Below are 19,813 nucleotides of genomic sequence, written 5' to 3'. Positions count from 1 at the left end.
AGTATAAAACTTTTCAAACAAGAACTTCTTTCAAAACTTCATTTCGTATCTTCATGTTTCCATTTCTTTGATAATACATTAATTAATTCATATCTTTAAACTACAAGTGTACATTAAGTTGATTTTGTTATGTGTACTTACAGTAAACTTACTTGTTATAAAACAACAACACTGATTAAAAATATTTCTAATTAAAGCAAAATCTTGAAACAAGTGTTCCAAAGCTTCAACAAATGTGCATGGAGCTAATAATTAGGATGCATTGTTTAATCTCTACACAAGCTGTATAAGCATGTTGAGTCACTCCAAACAAAAACTTTCATAGAAAGTGATTCTTCTGAAGCATAATGACTAGAATATAGCATCCCTGATGTATATGGTCACAGGGATATTGGTATATAATTTGGCTGAATGTATTTTTACCAATCCATCACAACCACATCAAATTAAATGATTACAATGTATATATATAAGGATAATATACACTAACTCTAAATTTAGATATAAATACGGTACAGCAGTATGATCTTCATTTGTTTAACAAGATGTACCTAATTTAAGTAATGAAGAAAAGAATGAAGATTATTTAGAATAAAGAACATGCACAACAATGTCTCTGTAAAAGTATTGTTTAAAAATAGAAACACAATTAAGATGTACAGTAAATATAAAAAATATGTAACACTGAATAGTTAAGTAAATCTCACAAATACAGTAAGTAAAGAATTCAATCATTTCTATCTTCAGAATATGATTTTTAAAGTGGAAAAAAATCTAAATATAAAAATTGTAACGTCAGAGATAAAAGCTACATCTATCAGTAGAATAAACAAGACAGAGGTGTAACCAAGCCCTCTCCAGACTACGTGTAACCATGTACTAGATGAACATGTCCCTAAGACAGTGAGGTAACCATGGTTACAGAAGCTATACACAGCACACAAATGTCACCTGGTCCAGGTCAAAGGCCACATCTACGTCAGAATCATCTCTGTCCTATAGGTAGTTTAACAAACAAGCTCACTGTTAGTTACTCACGACCATTTTACCCAATATTTCCTCATCCAACATTGGCAATAAGCTATGATGTAAATATTATTATATAAACCAAAATTTTCAACCCCCCAAAAAAAAAAAATGTTAAGAAATAAGCCGAGTTACATCAAAATATTAATTCTAGCTTATCTTTTTCCTTACCATTTGCACTTGTATGTACATGGCAAAGAATTTCACTCCATCTGTTAAAACATTCTATGCACATGCTCTGGTGTGTCCATCAATAAGTCTCTGTAGGTATTACAAAGGAACTCTCCACTACATGATGTAAATTAAAGAGGCCTTTAAATTGAGTGATCAGGTGGTGTAGTGGTTAATTAAGCTTTTCGCCTTTCACTTAAAGCTGCCAGGGTTCAATCTCTGGCATAAACGTGAAAAGATCCAGGGTCACCAGCCCAGCTATTACATGGTTTTCTCTGGATACTCCGGTTTCCTTTCACGCTATAACCCCTCACTCGCTTACATCCGAGCCATCATATAAGATATATAACTTATTTTGCAATTGATGTAAAATAAATAAAGTTTATATTTTATACAAAACAAGCTATATTAGACACTTCACCCAAGGTTAATTACACTCGATCATCTCCTTCACCTCATCCTTAAACCAACAACATCAGTACTAGACAAGCTAAATTTGTGTTATATAGCTCAGTCACAATCAATAGTTGTATACATATATCTTACAATGTCAGTCCTGTCCTATAAAGGTAGAAAAAAACAGATTAACTCCTAACAACTTAACCTTATTTCATGAAATAAAAGTCTCTGACTTATCATCAGAGTTACACAATCTATTTCAGCTGTGAATCTTATATTGTAAGAAAAGAAAATCTGGTTGTTTAACATTTATATAACGGGTACTGTAAAATCTATACTTGCATACATTAAGACAAACTTATCACAAATATGCCACACTCTTATATTGACACATGTGAGTGATCATATAATATAGTGTTTACATATTTTGTAAATTTTACATGTGACAAAATGTGAAAGAGTGAACACTAGTGTCTGTCAATACAAAAAGCCAACCCTGTATATACATGTATTCTGACAACTAGGCAACCTATCTGTGGTAGCAATAGATGGAAAAGTAGCATAGCTCAGCTTGATCTTGGTTTCATTGAAAAACAATGTTTTATATTAGTTTTCCTGGTTCAGAAGCCTGGAACAAACACTCTACAGTCTAATAATCTTTCTCTGCACTAGCTGTATATGTATGCTTTGTTCAAAACATATTACAGAAAAGACAGGACTCTCACATTATATCACTAGGCAAATAGGGTCTGTTATTTCAAATTTTCAACAATGCACATATTGAAGTAAACTTTAATGTAGAGACTAAAATATTTGACAACTTTTTGCCTGAAACAGGTCAGTAAGATAAGAAATATCTGTGTTCTATTAGCGAAAGCCTTGAACTGATAGAAAGATGTACAGTAGATGATAAAAATTTGATCTTTTGTGTATAGTTAAAATAGTCGTGTGACATGTCTTCAATCACAATCATGTGCCACAACACAAAACCAAGAGATCACATGACATATTCCGGTGATCATATAACAAAGTGTATCTCCATTTATATATTATAGATGATCATGTGAAGTGACAAATGAACAAAAATGAGTCCTAAAAGAGGAAATGTGTCTGTGTACATGGAAATTAGCAAACTCAACAGAGTGGCCACCCAAGCCATGAACAGTCTGGCAGTATTACAGTATAACTCACTGGTCTCTGCTGGCCTGCTTTCTGCTTGGAAAATAAACCAACCCATTAAAAATCAATTTTATCTTATAAGCAGTTTCTTTTCATGACCTTATATGTTTGTCAATGAAATTGGTTAGCTGTATCAAGCCTAAATCATGTGACTTCAGAATATGAAAATTATTATTAATTGATCGATTGACAGATTTTTACCTAAAGATAGTTTGAATTCTGACATAAAACCTGAAGTACAAGCATTGAAGTACCAAATTACATATTTAGAAGATTCATGTGATCCAATTGCCAATGACCTTTTATGCAACTCTTTGAATTTCAAGTAGTTATTTGGTGAGTAACATGACCTCTACCCTGTTAATGGGGTAACCCTAGGATAGCAACACCCACCTTGCCCTTCTTGTCCCCTACAGACAGGCTCATGTCAGTGTCGTCACCCCAGGAGTGATCAAAGTCCCCACCGGTCGATAGCTTACTCACATCCTCATCTCCTGATTCATCTACAACATAAACACATTCAATCAAGTCTGAATTTAAGTTCATCTACAACATAAACACATTCAATCAAGTCTGAATTTAAATTCATCTACAACATAAACACATTCAATCAAGTCTGAATTTAAATTCATCTACAACATAAACACATTCAATCAAGTTGGGAGTTTAAATTCATCTACAACATAACTATACATCCAATTAAGTCTGAGTTTAAATTCATCTACAACATAACTACATTCAATCTAGTGAGTATAAATTCATCTACAACATAACTACATTCAATCTAGTGAGTTTAAATTCATCTACAACATAACTACATCCAATTAAGTCTGAGTTTAAATTCATCTACAACATAACTACATTCAATCTAGTGAGTTTAAATTCATCTACAACATAACTACATCCAATTAAGTCTGAGTTTAAATTCATCTACAACATAACTACATTCAATCTAGTGAGTTTAAATTCATCAACAACATAACCATCCAATCAAGTCTGAGTTTAAATTCATCTACAACATAACCATCCAATCAAGTCTGAGTTTAAATTCATCAACAACATAACCATCCAATCAAGTCTGAGTTTAAATTTATCAACAACATAACCATCCAATCAAGTCTGAGTTTAAATTCATCTACAACATAACCATCCAATCAAGTCTGAGTTTAAATTCATCAACAACATAACCATCCAATCAAGTCTGAGTTTAAATTCATCTACAAAATAACCATCCAATCAAATCTGAGTTTAAATTCATCTACAACATAACCATCCAATCAAGTCTGAGTTTAAATTCATCTACAACAAAACCATCCAATCAAGTCTGAGTTTAAATTCATCTACAAAATAACCATCCAATCAAATCTGAGTTTAAATTCATCTACAACATAACCACATTCAATCAAGTCCGAGTGTAATGATCTAGCTATCTTACCTGCAAACAACTGTTTACATTTGCTCCATAATCCCCTGCAGTTCATGCATTAGTTATCTTACTGGTTTTATTCAGTTAGCTCCATATCCTAACCCGAGTTAACACCAGTGACCACTATATCTTAATCACATTCAAACGACCTTTCACCAGTTCATGTCTTAATGACTTACAAATTTGTTCACATCTGACTGATGTCGCCTCTTGTTCTCAGTCGTAAATCCAATCAACTCATTTGTACGTATAATCTCCTTCCAGGTCGAGCCTACGTGTTCACATTTCTTACTATAACCTCACTCTATCAGCAAAATAAAATGACATACCAATATTTCAATACAATCTACTATTATATAACAATGATTGTAACTGTACCAAATTAGGCATAGGACTGATTAACCAACAAATTCAGATCAAAGCCTATGTACATCTGAAGTAACTTTAGTAGTGACCACCTCATAGATCAGATATGTACAAGGCCTGCTGATGCTGATAGGAACTGTGTGCTGGGATCACCAGACACTAACCTGGGTTAATTATTAATGAATTACTAACTCTCTAACTTCCTGACCACACATTATTGATCTAGCCATACCTAAACTTTATTTTTGATAAGAGTACTTTCAAATCAAGCCTACCCTCCATGTGATACGAACCATCGGACTGTTGTTGGATGGGTAATCCAAACTCTGGGGTGATGGTGTTGTCCCGTGGCGTGGGTGTAGCACTAGGCATTCCCATGGAGGAGCGAGGGGTCGTATTGGTACTACTGGCTCCACTCACAGATCTCCGCAGCTTCATGTTGTGGTCACAGATTAACTGACAACATCCATGTTGGGCTGTCATCATGGCTATATCTTCTGCTGTGAATCCTGGGTAACAATTAAACAATCAGAATTGATCTAAGGTTTTTTAACAGTTGAAACCACATTTATGGTATTATTCTATGACATATCCACCATATTTACAGGGAGGGAAAACAATTAAACACAGTCTGACAATCCAATATATATATATCTGTAACTCATGAAAACTTTTACCTAATGAATGAAATAAATGCTTTCTGCATGGTTGACTGATCACAAAAATATCAAATGTTAATTTGCTGTATACAAATTACACCTAAAGAATTAGCCTAAAAAATGTTGCCTTTTGAAAAACAGTAATAACCAGCATGGGTCTTTATTACAAAGTAATCATGCTGATAGTATCAGTACAGTCAGCTGTAGGAGCCCACCTTTGGAGTCTTTGATCATTGTGTTGGCTTTACATTCGAGGAGGAGTTGTACAGCGGTCACTGACCCATCATAACTAGCCAACATCAGTGGAGTTCTGTAACACAAAGAAGGCTCAAACAATACTCGACTTCATTTCAAGCTCAACAAAATTTAATAAACTTGACTGTAAGATAAAATGACCTCGCTTCAAATCCACATATCAAAGCAGGACATCAGATCAATACAAGAAAGGACTCAATTAAAGATATTTAGACTTTTAAATTTCTGGAGTCTAAACAAGAGATCTTGTCTAAGACAACTTACATTTACCACTGTCTTATGTTTTGTTTTTAAGGCAAATACTCAAATAAGCTGTACAGATTTGAGTATTTTAGACTGGCCGTAGATCATTGATAAATCAGTGGAGATCAGTGATAGTAGGCTGGGTATAGGACTTACCTCCCATTGACATCAGTCACGTCGACAGAAGCCTTGCTGTCAAACAAAAGTATCCTGATAATCTCCGCCTTCTTACCCTTACATGCTATGTGTAGTGGTGTACACCCCTCCTGTGGAAGACATTTCTCACCAGTAATCAGCTGATAAACAATCATTAGTGCTATAGATTTTTGATAGGTGTTCCTGTGTTTTATGGTATTTCTGATAAAAGCATAAACTATGATGTCTGTCACACATAGAAACATCAATAACTGGACAGAGCTTTAAACATATCATCTCACTTGACCATTATAGCAACAACAGATTGATATCTTTCTGCTTCAAAAGTAAAAAAAAAAAAAAAAATTTATTTATGTGCAATGTAATCTGTTCACTCAAATGTAGCTTCAACATATATCAGGAATTTTGCTGGAAAGTTATCCAAACATTGTCCAATATCCAGGAACCAAGTTTATATTTTGGTGACCATGAGACAAAACTAATTATTTGTAAAAATCTATTTCTAGATATACTCTGTAACCTATAATTTCAGACCTTGTTCTTTTTGTCAATAGTGGCACCGTTACGGAGGAGGACTTTGACAATATTAGTGTAGCCATTACGGACAGCGATGTGGAGACTGCTGTCACCGTCACGGTCTGATGCATCCACATCTCCACGATGTTCCAGCAGCAGCATCACACACTCATCTTGGTTACACTCCACCGCCTGCAGATATAGTCAGCATTTATATAATTTTAGTCTTTAAGTGTCAATAGGTATTGAATCAACTACTGATGTTAATGAAGAAACCAGACAGAAAGCTTAGCAAAAATTTTGGGCTTGGAAATATTAAATGAAAATTAAGTACTACGTACTTATTCAGAAAAGTAGACAAAAAAATTTGTGATAAAAAAAATCATATTAAATTATTATACAGTTTTGGATAAACTAGTCTGACTTGACAAGTAAGGACCAAAAAGAATTAAAATACCCAAAGTCATAGTCACAAGCTCTTTATTAAAATGACCATGCAATTAAATTAAAAATTTTCACATCCCAAACCCGATGATTTTATATTTCATAATTTGTAATTCTAAAAAAGATGTCATTGATACATGAGTGAAAATAAGTGTTAATTTCATGGCTTCTGTGTATAATTCAGCAAAATAGTGAAGTCTATTTTCTACCGGATAGATTTTCTGCTAAATTGATCAATTTTAGTCATTTAGAAACAAATATACTGACTGTGTATCACATATACTTGAGAAAAAAAAACATGACAAATTCAAAAACAAACTTCAGGTTTCCATACTGTGTTCAATACCTTATTGTTTCCCTTTAATTTCAATTACTAATTGTGTTTTGGACAAAAATTTTAATACTTTCACTTATTGATTATAAAGTAAATCTATCATACATTGGCTCACCATCATTATCATTTTAATTAATATAAGTTGCTTTTCTCTCATTCTTTCACGTAACAGTACTACATGCTAAATGTATAAAACTACTAAAGGTGTTTTGTTTTAAAAAAGGTTATAAACACACTATAAGTTATCCTTAACAACTGTTTATACAATGCTAATATTTTTTAGTTACATTTGCTACAACACTAGGCTGGACTATGTTACCTTCAAATTAATGAAATATTCATACTTTGATAAGAGGTAGTGAAAGGATTTATAGACACTGCATGGACAAAGATCAATATTAATTAAGACAGCTGACTTGAAGAAAACAACCTGTAGTTCTATAGCAGATGGCCTAGGCCAGAAGGCCTATTGATTTGTAGATCACACATGTGGCTGGAAGTTGTTGTAACTCAAAGGTTATTCTGGGGAACAATTCACAGGTAGCCAACATGTCATTATTCTTTAAGTCTTAAGGCAACTTTTAATTTACACTCTTTTAGAGCAACTGTATGCTTACCTCTCTTTTTTTTTTTACTTTCGACCCAATAAGCGCCCAGGGCGTTTACAAACTGGGCGCTTACAAAATTGAGAAAATGAAAAGGTACTAATAAGACGAAATTATTGTAAATCTATGCAGTTTTGTGTAGTTTTGGTCTTTATTCATGCCTGGGCAATGGAAATTGAGGCCTCAAAAAGGGAGAGGGGCGCTAATAGGGACATGGGCACTTATTGGGTTGAAATAAGGTATGTGAAAAGTTCGTAAGTTCTATATATTAATTGCCTAGTAATAACAATTTATTCGAACAATAAAATATAAGTATTGTTATATATACCTTGATGAGTGGAGTTTTGCTGTCATTGTCACCAATGTTGGTCTTCGCGTGCCACTCCAGTAGTTCTTGTACCACCCCAGCATGGCCCTGAACACAGGCCAAATGTAGAGCCGTCCTAAAACACAAACAACAAATGCAGAGCTGTCCTAAAACACAAACAATAAATATAGAGCAGTCCTAAAATACAAGCAAGAAAAGTAGAGCTGTCATAAAATACAAACAACAAAAGCAGAGCCTTCCTAAAATACAAACAATAACTGTAGAGCCGTCCCAAAACACAAACAATAAATGTAGAGCAGTTAGATCTAGTCCTTAAATACAAGCAACAAAAGCAGAGCCTTCCTAAAATGCAAATGTAGAGCCATCCTAAAATACAATCAACAAATGTAGAGCCATCCTAAATACAAACAACAAATGTAGAGCCATCCTAAAATACTAACTGTAGAGCCGTCCTAAAATACAAACATTTTCATGTTACACCAAAGAAATATCATCAAAGAAGAAAACAGGAAGGCTAATGACCTTACACATTATAAATATCTTTACATCTTATTCGTTTTTTATTCTTAATGATTAATCAAGAGCCTGTACCTTATGAATTAGGAAAATATATATTTATATTTTTTCTTTCTTGAACTTTTGGGATTTTTTGTTCTCTTTTAAAGAAAATATTCACAATGAAATTGGGAAAATGTAGCAAAATTTCTCAAAGGGAAGGGAACTTTAAATATTCAGCCCAAAACAGTCACTGATTGTGTGCTGTTTTAAAACTGCCATCGTTTCCATGTTTTAACTTTTATTTATCTTTGTAATTTGAATGTGTTAGACTTTGAATGTGTTAGACTATCACTGACTTGAATATATTTAGTTTAATGGTTCACCAGTTTAATACATGCATTTATTCTGTTCAATGATTAGGAGAAAATCATAAGACTTTACAACACTTTCAACTTCCGTATTGTCTGTGAGATCAAACAGATTGTCTGGACTATAGTTATCTCTAATGTGACAAAAATTCTGTTTATTGTTTACAAGTACAATAGCTAAATTGATTAACAATGAATTTCAATATGATAGAAATAAATGGCTTCTTTTACAAGCTACGATTTTCACAATGGTGTTATTTTTGTCAATAATCTTTTAGTGTGCAGCATATATATATATATCTGGTATGCAAACCTGACACACGAGACATGATATTTCACTTGTATTGTTCTTCTTCAGATTTTATTTTTAGACCATAGATAACAAAACCCAAAGACACTTGATACAATATGTTACTCTGAATGAACAGGTAGACATATCAATAGACTTTTGATCATCGATAATCTCTGTGCATTAAGTTTGATCAGCTAGCTGTGTACATACACACACCGCCTAAACAGACTTCAAATTCCATTACACTTGGTTTCACATACACAGATAATACAACTCGGTCAAGTATTTAATCTAACACCAGTATGTAACATTTCAGTAAATGCTTTGAATACCATTTTAAGATTTATGGGGTACCATACACTCCCAATCGTGTGTCCGAGAAATGGTGTATTACTTGTGACTTAATGAAACGCCTATTCCCAGTCTATCGTACTGCACAACACTTCAATAGGACATTTAAATCACCTGTTGAGTGTTGATATTACTAAACACCAATTCATGAGCACTCAAACCACTTGATCATTTACTTGGTATGGAACGAATTTATCAACTTCCTTGAAAGCCATCTAGGTGCCAGGTAATAGGTATTATACAATATTCTTGAGCAGTCTGAAATAAACATGCTCCAACTGTGTTATTGGTACTTCCCTAATAAAACATGGGTCAAGATTAAGATTGAAATAGGCGATTCACAACTATGAAAGGCTAAGGTGTAAAATTAAATTAAGGACTCGTATGGAACATATACTAAATGAATATGCTAAAACATACAATGATCATCTTTTCAAAATTGCTCCCATCATAATATTTTTCACTATCCAAATGGCTATGCTTTATAACGACATAATAATAACATCTGTTAATGATCAATTAGCACTAATCATGATTGTGTCAATGTGTTCTCTAACTATGAAAAACATATCAAGGTTTGTACTTCTATACTTGCAAGTTGCAAATTAGCATTGTCAATTCAAAAGTGTTTTCTTTCATGAACCATTTGGGCATGTTTAGTTTGCTTCTAATCGATATGATAAGAGCTGTTTGTTTAAGCTAAGATTGATCAATTTGAAGGAATTTAAAGTGAAACAATGCCCCATAACACTGCCTAGGTTATTAAAGACAGTGCTTAGCATCTATAGGTTTATATTTCATGACAAGGAAGAAAGCCAGAGTAAACAAAAAATGTACCCCAACATATATTCACTACATGGTAACTGTTGCATGTGAGTTTTTAAGTTATCACTTAAAGGCAGGGGGTTGTTGGTGATCTGGCATGCACTCACAAGGCCCCTCCCACAGTGGTGGTTATATTGCTTTAATTGTCATGAATGAAAGGCTTATTAGCTTTAAAGTTCTCTCCAAGTTTTTCAATGTCAATTTCTAGTCCTGATAACTTGCATTACTGATTTATGGCACCTAAATACTCCTTGCCCTAGGCCTCCATACAATGCTTTCACGGTACGTTGTCATAAAAACATGTCATTGATTATTACGTTGATACATAGTAAATAAATAACTCAGTCTCTCACCGAGTGATTGTAACAAAGTGGCGCGCGTGTTTCATAGAAGGGCTCATGCAGTTCCACCAACATTCCTTAACTTGAAAGAATTCTTTAAGTTTAACTTCAAATTCTCTATAGAAAAGTATTACAGAAGTTAGAAAATCTTAAGTTTACTAGTAGTTTAGTTTCCTTAACTTCTACTTTGCTTTCCTAAGTTAAGAAATTCCTTGTTAAATGTCACTGTTGATGAAACTGCATGGCCCTGATATTTAAGTAAAAGAATAAACAAACTCATTATTTTTTATTGGGTGTAGCCATGCAAACAATACATAGTTACAATACTCTGTATTTGTACTCGAAACTGTTATGGCTTTGTTACTAAAATAATAATAAATGTGTGCCAAACATCATGTCTAATTTTCATCTTAGGGCTTAACATAGACTCACTAACAATGCATACAAATGACGGTTAATGTTAAATGTCAACAGACATCCTGCACATTGCTTAATTGTGTGTTAACGAAGGGGGCATTGCAGGAACGTAAGAAGGATTAATTACAATTATTTCATGTGATTCAATATTTAAATCAACTTTAAACACATTTCAAGATTGTTAAATGTCAACAGACATCCTGCGAATTGCTTAATTGTGTGTTAACGAAGGGGGCATTGCAGGAACGTAAGAAGGATTAATTACAATTATTTCATGTGATTCAATATTTAAATCAACTTTAAACACATTTCAAGATTTTTGACTGCTTATATAAAAAACATATCAGCTAACACATACCCTTAGGATCATTAAATCAGGACCAGCTAGATTTAGAATATGTGAAAAAAAACTATTTGCAACACTTGATAATTTCATTTTACCCCTGTTGTTCATCTATCCATACACCTATAATAAAAACAACTGTTACTGGTAGACTGTAGTGTTGTTATCTGGCTTATTGATCGATATTGAATATCAATCATGCATGACTAGAATGTGAGGGATGGCAGTGTTTACATTTTTTCAAATTAACTTAGAGTAAGACTTAAATAAAAACATTATTTATCATATCATATCTATCATAAATGGCTTATACGTATTGGACATGCACCATTTACACATTAACAGTTGTAAACAAAAACATAAGGACAGTCATATATAGCATTGCTTACCTGTCAGGTCATGTCTGAATGAATCGAGAGCTGTCAGTGTCAGACTATGCTATGCATTGTTGACATTCAACTGCACATAAGAACATATGCAATATTATTCTCTGTACGGCAAATGATTGTATTTTTAAGCTGTAAAGTGATAAGATATACCTGTTTTCTTTATCAAGGGCACTGCAATCCTTTTTCACATATTGCTTCACTTTCGCTATGTCCCCCGTCCATGCTGCCTTGTGTAGTTTAGGTAAATCCTTCTCGCGAACATCATAACCAATATCTGGTATTGGTTGGGCACCAGCACCTAGCTGTGGAGATCCAGGAGGAGCAGAATCCTTGCTAGGATTTTTTGTTATTTTCTTAAAAAACTTCTTCATAGTTGGTAACTAATAACGCTATCGACTGTTACTCGTTCGAACGTCCGCCATGGTTTGAAGCCTCGCTTTGGTACAAACAGGTATGATACAAGGGGAGTAACTCCTTCAGGATTAAGTGGCCATGGTCAACCACACGGGTTTTTTTTCGATTTAGATGTTTTTCATTTCCATTTCAAAAACATCCAAAACAAGAAATAGGCCTATGTCTAGTTCAAGATGAAGAGTCGGAAAAAATGTATTGTAATAAGTATCAAATCGGTTGAAAATGAATAAATGAATTAAATACTACATAAAATAAGTTATGTTTGAGTATCTTATCTATCAATATTTGGCCGATACTTATTGATGTTTCTAATATCCGATTAAAATAATTGCACTTAAAAGGTTTTCTTAACGAAAATGAATAGATTGCAGGGTTTCTGTTAATGCATAAACAGATTTTTACTGAAAATAAATATATCTACTGAAGCAGTACAGTAGCCTATATCAACGATTCATATACGTCCTTGAGTATATTGTACAGGAGATGAATCATCATTCTCAGACTCCGATTCCGGCCGTTATTTTTAGAGTGAAAGACACTAAAAAAAATTTTTCCGACCTACCGACACTATTTTGTTTGCCAATGTAACCCTAAACAGCCATCTTTTTTTTTTTTTTTTTTTTTTTTGCCTTCGTATAAATTAAAGTGTAATAGGTAAACAATTACTCTTTTGCGCGAATTGTTATCAAAGTCACTTTAACGGTTTAACTATAGGTAAACAATCTTTGTTCGCACCAATGATTTATAGTTCGCACTTAGAGATATTTCTTTAACTTTTTATTCTTTCAATTTTCGGATATAAGCTCACAGCAAACAATAAATACACGATAACTGCATCTCTCATATAATAAATCCTTTATTGTATAAAAAGAAAATCGCCGACATGTCCTTTAGACTTTAATATTTGTATTCTGTAGTCTGTATATCATAAATACAATAGAATCGATATTCAGTCCTTATTTAGATATCCGTTCGTATCCCATCAGTAGAACAAACACTAACTCTCTATATATACCATTTGCCAAATTAATAGTTATCCTCAATTTGTTGAAGTTGAGTAACATTCTATAGACATTTTATCTTATAGTAGATAACTTTTTAAAGATTAATGCTTCATATGAACCAGATGCATATTTACTTATCAAGCTACGTTGGAACGTACGTTTACACAACAAAATGGATTATTTGAATTATTAAAAGAAAAAAGAAAAGAAAAAAAACCACACACACACATTATTTGATGATAAAGCTTTTTATACATGTTGACAGGACATACATATATGTATATATGTTTTCTAATTTTTTGTATTTTATAATTTAGTGATAAAGTGCGAAGTAATTCACCAACGACAATGCACAAAACACAGGATTGCAAATGCTAGTGACCAAGGACGTATAATCTCACTTATAAATCCTTGTAGTGACATAATAAATTCTAGAACCGATATAATTTGGGTTACGGTTAAATGACGGTTTCGTGATCAATCAAATCGTATGTTGATGATAACAGTGAGCAACTCTGTACGGTTTTAGTAGATGATGCGACATTGTGAAATCGCTAATGCTAGTGACGTAATAAATTCTAGAACCGATATAATTTGGGTTCATACCTGGGTGCCCATACCTGACAGACAGTTAGTTAGCGGTGGTAATTGGACAGTTAGTTAGCGGTGGTAATTGGACAGTTAGTTAGCGGTGGTAATTGGACAGTTAGTTAGCGGTGGTAATTGGACAGTTAGTTAGCGGTGGTAATTGGACAGTTAGTTAGCGGTGGTAATTGGACAGTTAGTTAGCGGTGGTAATTGGACAGTTAGTTAGCGGTGGTAATTGGACAGTTAGTTAGCGGTGTGGACAGTTAGTTAGCGGTGGTAATTGGACAGTTAGTTAGTGGTGGTAATTGGACAGTTAGGGTGGTAATTGGACAGTTAGCGGTGGTAATTGGTTAGTTACGGTGGTAATTGAAGTTAGTTAGCGGTGGTGAATTGGACAGTTAGTTAGTGGTGGTAATTTGACAGTTATAGTTAGCGGTGGTAATTGGACAGTTAGTTAGCGGTGGTAATTGGACAGTTAGTTAGCGGCGGTAATTTGACAGTTATAGTTAGCGGTGGTAATTGGACAGTTAGTTAGCGGTGGTGATTGGACAGTTAGTTAGTGGTGGTAATTGGACAGTTAGTTAGCGGCGGTAATTTGACAGTTAGTTAGCGGTGGTAATTGGACAGTTAGTTAGCGCGGTGTGTGGGTGTCGGTAGCTCTGTTACCTGGTGCAGTTAGCGGGAGGGTTTACTATAAATCATCGTCGGTAGAGCGTAATGGAGTTTCGACACTTGGTTAGTAGGTTAGTTGTGATATATACCTAACACATATATGTATTTGTTTGCAGTCGAACCGTAAGTTGGCAGGTAGGAGTCAGTTGCATTTGAAATATAGATACAGGATATTCATAGTTTTTGACAGTTAGTTAGAGGGTGGCTATCTACTTGTATCTGTGAAACTGAAACGATGAGTTAATAATAAGATGGAATTCAGTTGCACATTTACGATGACAGCTATTTAGTTAGGAATGTACTACATCATGGCATATCACCTGTGATTAGTTCGATAGTTTAAGAATACAATATACGGTGTTCTAGCTCATCATATAGCTTATCAACAGTGATCCTGAGTTGCACATGAGCATCTTAGGCAATCAAGCTAGGAATTTTGCTATGTACTATTTACGTACATGCATTTTTTTAATTATTATTTCTTAAACGCTTTTGCGGTATACAGTCTAATTGTACCTGTACAACATCTGCAAAAAGGCTTGAGTTGTCACCAGTTTGAGAATTAGACGAAGAATTGTTTTTTGATATCTAAACAACGTTTTTTTTTGAAGAAAAAAATATCTGACATCATGTGTGTAGTGCCAGTATGCAAGACTCGACAAAACATATTGAGTTATCGAGCGCTCGAGATCTTAAACGTAACACCGTACATTTAACTACCAAAAATGACCTGTCAATTATATATATATATATATATATATATATATATATATCATCATCAGAGGTAATGAAGAAAAATTAACTGCTGACGAACGGACGGACATGACGAGCATAATGATACGACATAAGTCCGCAATGGCTCTAAAATATATTCCCTTCATTATAATCATAACTTAAATATCTTGACGAGAACGATATACTAATTAAATATCTACTTCAACTAGATATATAATTACTATAGTAAAGACGATGGTTAAGACAGCAATTCATAATCCCATTAGTATCTATACAGCCATTATTATAACTATACTAAATGTACAAAGCGTGATACACGTGTACATGTAGTTCTCTGGATTGTTGAACACAGGTACCTGAAAATTGGATACAATGAAATTTTGTATACGCATATGAATTTATTATATCTCGTCCATTTACAGAATACAACATATAGCAAACTACAGTGTCAATAAATATTTATTAGGTATGTCTAGTTCCCATGTCCCTGTGATCAAGGATTTATATGTGATACAATCTTGCTGTGATACAACGTACTTGTGCATAAAATGTCAGGATTTAACATTGTCGGACTTACATAATGTTAAAGATATCATAGTAAGTTTACGGTTTCGTGATCAATCAAATCAATTATGTCATATTGTATGTAGATGATAACAGTGAGAATCTTTGGTTTTATTAGAGCATACGACAGTGTGAAGTCTGAACAAGTTTATGGTATTACCAGGATCGCCGATCATTGAGGTGAGCAGTTTTGAAGTCAGAGACAATTTTGCATATATAATTTTCAAAGTTTGATTGGATTTAGCATTGTAGATTTATTATAAATATATATGAAAATATATATAGTTCTAATGTAAAGTTTACTACATGCAAACTTAGTTGCTTATGACAAGAATTTACAAGTTTTTGTTAAACTTGAACTTTACATTTGGGAGTGTTTTTATATGCCTATAGGTAAGTATATAGCCTCGGTGTGTGTATTTTATCAGTTAGAAGCGATTTTTAATAGTTTTTGTGCAGATATCAGTATACTTTAGTTGTACTTAACATGTACTAATACAGATAAAAGTCGAACTGGTTTACACTAAGTATAGGAGATTTCAGAAAAGATGGCGAAGATTCTTGGCTTATCTATAAATACTGAGACACTTGCGCACGGTAACATGTAAAATGAATTCAACACTTGTTGATTTTAACAAGCCACACGACACGTGGTTGTTAAAATGTTCAAAAGGCATTCACTAAAAGCTCGTGTCTTTTGAAGCTTTAAAACACATTCGTGTGAAATAAATTCCATATCCAACAACTTCCTTTACTATGCTATACATACCATACAAGGAATATAGGGTGCAAAGATTACTATAATAATAATAAACACAATTTTAATGCAATGACAATATGTACCGGAATAATTAAGAAATCTAGATGGCTTGTGTAGCTCATCTCTATACTACAATGATTATGACAAAAAAATCATACTTCTCGATCTGATACTAGGATTAAGACATGGATCATCCGCGACCACCGAGGTCAGATCGTTTTATACCAAACCCTTATACATCACTAGATCCCCTTTCTAATGGACGATACCTAAATGTGATAAAAGGAAGTTCGTCTATTTGCAAGGGGGCCAGATTAAACCCTTTTCCCAAATCTTTTTTCCTTCCCTCGATGACGTTTCTGACCAAAGTTTGTTACATCCATTAAATGCATTGCTTTGTCAGAGTATCTATGGCTTTATAAATAAAATTAACAAGGAAATTAGCCAAAAAGAATTACAACATGTAGACAAAGCCAAATACCTAGGCATTACAATCCAATCAAACCTGAAATGGGAATCCCATATATCCAACATCTGTGGAAAAGCCAACTCCACCCTGGGCTTTCTCCGTAGAAACCTCAAGATCGGTTCTACCTCTATAAAGAACAGGCCTATAAGACCCTTGTTAGACCATCATTAGAGTACGTCTGCTCAGTATGGGACCCTTATAATAAATCTGACATCAGTAAAATTGAAATTGTACAAAGAAGAGCAGCAAGATTTGTCACCAACAAACAAAGAAACACCTCAAGTGTTGGTGACATGATACAACATCTTAAAGGATTTGTGCAGTCAAAAATGATAATTTCAGTTTATGATGGAAATGGCTTTATTAGACCGTGTAGAAACCTCTCCGTGCCGCGCGCGACCGGAATAACCTGTAAACCGCCGATATCGAGGTCAAATTTTCTGACCGCCCGATTATGCATATTTTCTAGCCCTAAACCGTGTGACGTCACAATAGTCTGTTGCTTATAGCTGTACTTTAACTGATGTGCTATCACTTACATCGACGGTCACAGGAAAAGCCGATCAAAGATTTTTTTTATGATTACTTTTGAGTGAAGTTAATCGTACAATAACTTTGTCTCGAATATAAATAACTAAAAGAGTGAAATTCGATGTTTCAAATACTCTAATTTATGCTCTAATAGCAGGTATCTTCGTATAATTATAAAAAAAAATCCACACAGAAATAAAAGTTTCCGATTTTTTGTCGATGAGTTCAGCAACGAATACGCTTTAATTAAATAATATTTTCCTGTAGTCTGTATCTTTGATACATTGTGAATTGCAAAGTTTGTGACCGTAGAATGAAATTTTACGTAACAATTGAAGAAATCCTTGATTAAAGCATCAATGATATGATGCTTGACATACGTACACACCGATGATTTATCATTACAAACATTGTGTTGTGTGTTGCTAACCGAATAAATCGAGATACATTTATTACAATACCGTAAAACGTTTTGATAGAAAGAATTTACTTTTGATATTATAAAAGATCTAAATATTGAGATATTAAGCAAAACAAACTATTTTTTCAGACCGTGCGGTCGCTTTCAATTTTTAATCGATATACGAGTAGACACACCGACATTATAGATATATAATTAGCCATGCCTTTGGTTTGATGGTTATGTAATACCTTGACCAGGATGTTATTTACCTGTACACAACGCCATTCATCGAACTCACCTGTAATTACCTGGCCGCGGGCAATTTGCTATTCGGTGGACTATATCGGGTATTTGCTATTGTCTTACTGTCAATCAGGTTAGGACATCCGTTAATTGGATTGTGATTTGAATTATTCAACGATTTCAACGATTTTATTTTTACACCCAGACACATTATAATGTGTAACATGAGGGATAAAACAAATACAAGTGTATAAGCATGACAGGATGGACAAGTATATGTACATAACATTAAGACATTATTATATAGCAATTACTCTCAACATTTTTACATTTCACATGTACGAAACACAAAGTATAAATATTTCATTCATGGTGCAATAAGAAAAAAAAAAAAACCTAAATCATAAATGTAGAATATTTTGATTTCATAGTAGCATCATCATTACGATAATAGTAGAGGATTAAGTTTTTTAAGAAAAAGGGAGAGTCCATTTAGGACACTCTTATTACAAACTGATATTAAACCTTTCATCTTATTATCATTTGGGTTAATTCGGAAGTAGTTTGGAATATACTTTCTTTGCAAATTTTGGACAACCGCATTATTAAAAACAAACAAATAATGAAACTCATTTCCAACATGTTCCAAGCACATATTACAAAGTCTATCTTCTTTAGGAATATTTCGCCATCTGCCTGTTTCAATGGGAAACTTTAAGTTACAGGTACGTATTTTGGTTATTTGCAATCTGTTATTTTCGGACAATATTGTCAAATACTTCTCAAATTTAAATTCAGTTTTAAAAATCAAATAGAATTGTCCTCTCGATGAGTTGTGGGCATCAGAAAACCAGTTTTGGATAAACTGGTCTTGGAGCCTTTGTTTTAAATAGTGTTTGAAAAACATCTTAGGCATGATAATTTTATTATCAAATATATATGAAAAACCAGTTTCATCAAATATACTCTTAATTTTGTTAATCCACTTGAAGGAATGAGTTCCATTTTCTTGTAGACAAAGAGCTAACTTCATTAAAATACTACTTAATTTTTCATCATTACTTAACAATTTATTCCAAAACCGAGCCATTCGAAGTTTGATATTTAATTCCAATGGAAACCGACCAAGTTCTCCATATACCATGAAATTAGGAGTGCTAGATCTCACTCTCAATATCCTTTTACAAAATTTCAAATGCACTTGTTCTAGTTTCTTTAAGTTTTCAAACCCCCAGACTTCCGAGCCGTACAGGAGAATTGGCTCAACTACCGAATCAAAAATCTTTAATTGTAAGTCAATTGGAATAGCCTGGTTACGAATTTTTTTATATAATGCAAAAAGGGATTTTTGCGCTTGATCCATAAGTCGTAATTTTGCTTTTAAAAAGTTTCCATTGTAATTAAATATTACACCAAGATATATAAAATTATCCACAATTTCAAGTGTTGCATCAATTATGGAAACCCCGTACATCTATGCTCTAGGTTTTTTATTGTCA

General features: G+C 33.5%; 2 protein-coding genes across 2 annotated transcripts in view; one reads left to right on the top strand and one right to left on the bottom strand.

The window, feature by feature from the left end:
- LOC138336292 (ankyrin repeat domain-containing protein 36C-like) overlaps positions 1-12,387 on the bottom strand; it is a 76,894-nt gene extending 64,507 nt beyond the window's left edge. The window contains exons 1-8 of the mRNA XM_069285724.1: positions 12,082-12,387; positions 8,108-8,222; positions 6,415-6,588; positions 5,881-5,990; positions 5,442-5,536; positions 4,861-5,076; positions 3,169-3,278; positions 952-996 (exon numbers count right to left, since the gene is read on the bottom strand). Coding sequence (XP_069141825.1) covers positions 952-996; positions 3,169-3,278; positions 4,861-5,076; positions 5,442-5,536; positions 5,881-5,990; positions 6,415-6,588; positions 8,108-8,222; positions 12,082-12,302 — 1,086 coding nt within the window. The 5' untranslated portion in view covers positions 12,303-12,387. The remainder of the gene's footprint in view (positions 1-951; positions 997-3,168; positions 3,279-4,860; positions 5,077-5,441; positions 5,537-5,880; positions 5,991-6,414; positions 6,589-8,107; positions 8,223-12,081) is intronic.
- Positions 12,388-16,056: 3,669 nt separating this feature from the next.
- The window catches only part of LOC138336270 (uncharacterized), a 28,645-nt gene continuing 24,888 nt past the window's right edge, over positions 16,057-19,813 (top strand). The window contains exon 1 of the mRNA XM_069285685.1: positions 16,057-16,088. The gene's annotated coding sequence lies outside the window, so the exon portion shown is untranslated. The remainder of the gene's footprint in view (positions 16,089-19,813) is intronic.

The sequence above is a fragment of the Argopecten irradians genome, chromosome 12 (genome assembly GCF_041381155.1).
Source record: "Argopecten irradians isolate NY chromosome 12, Ai_NY, whole genome shotgun sequence".
In the NCBI taxonomy this organism is placed as follows: Eukaryota; Metazoa; Mollusca; class Bivalvia; order Pectinida; family Pectinidae; genus Argopecten; species Argopecten irradians.
The sequence above is the reverse complement of the archived record's forward strand: the minus strand, read 5'-3'. Positions and strand labels throughout refer to the sequence as shown.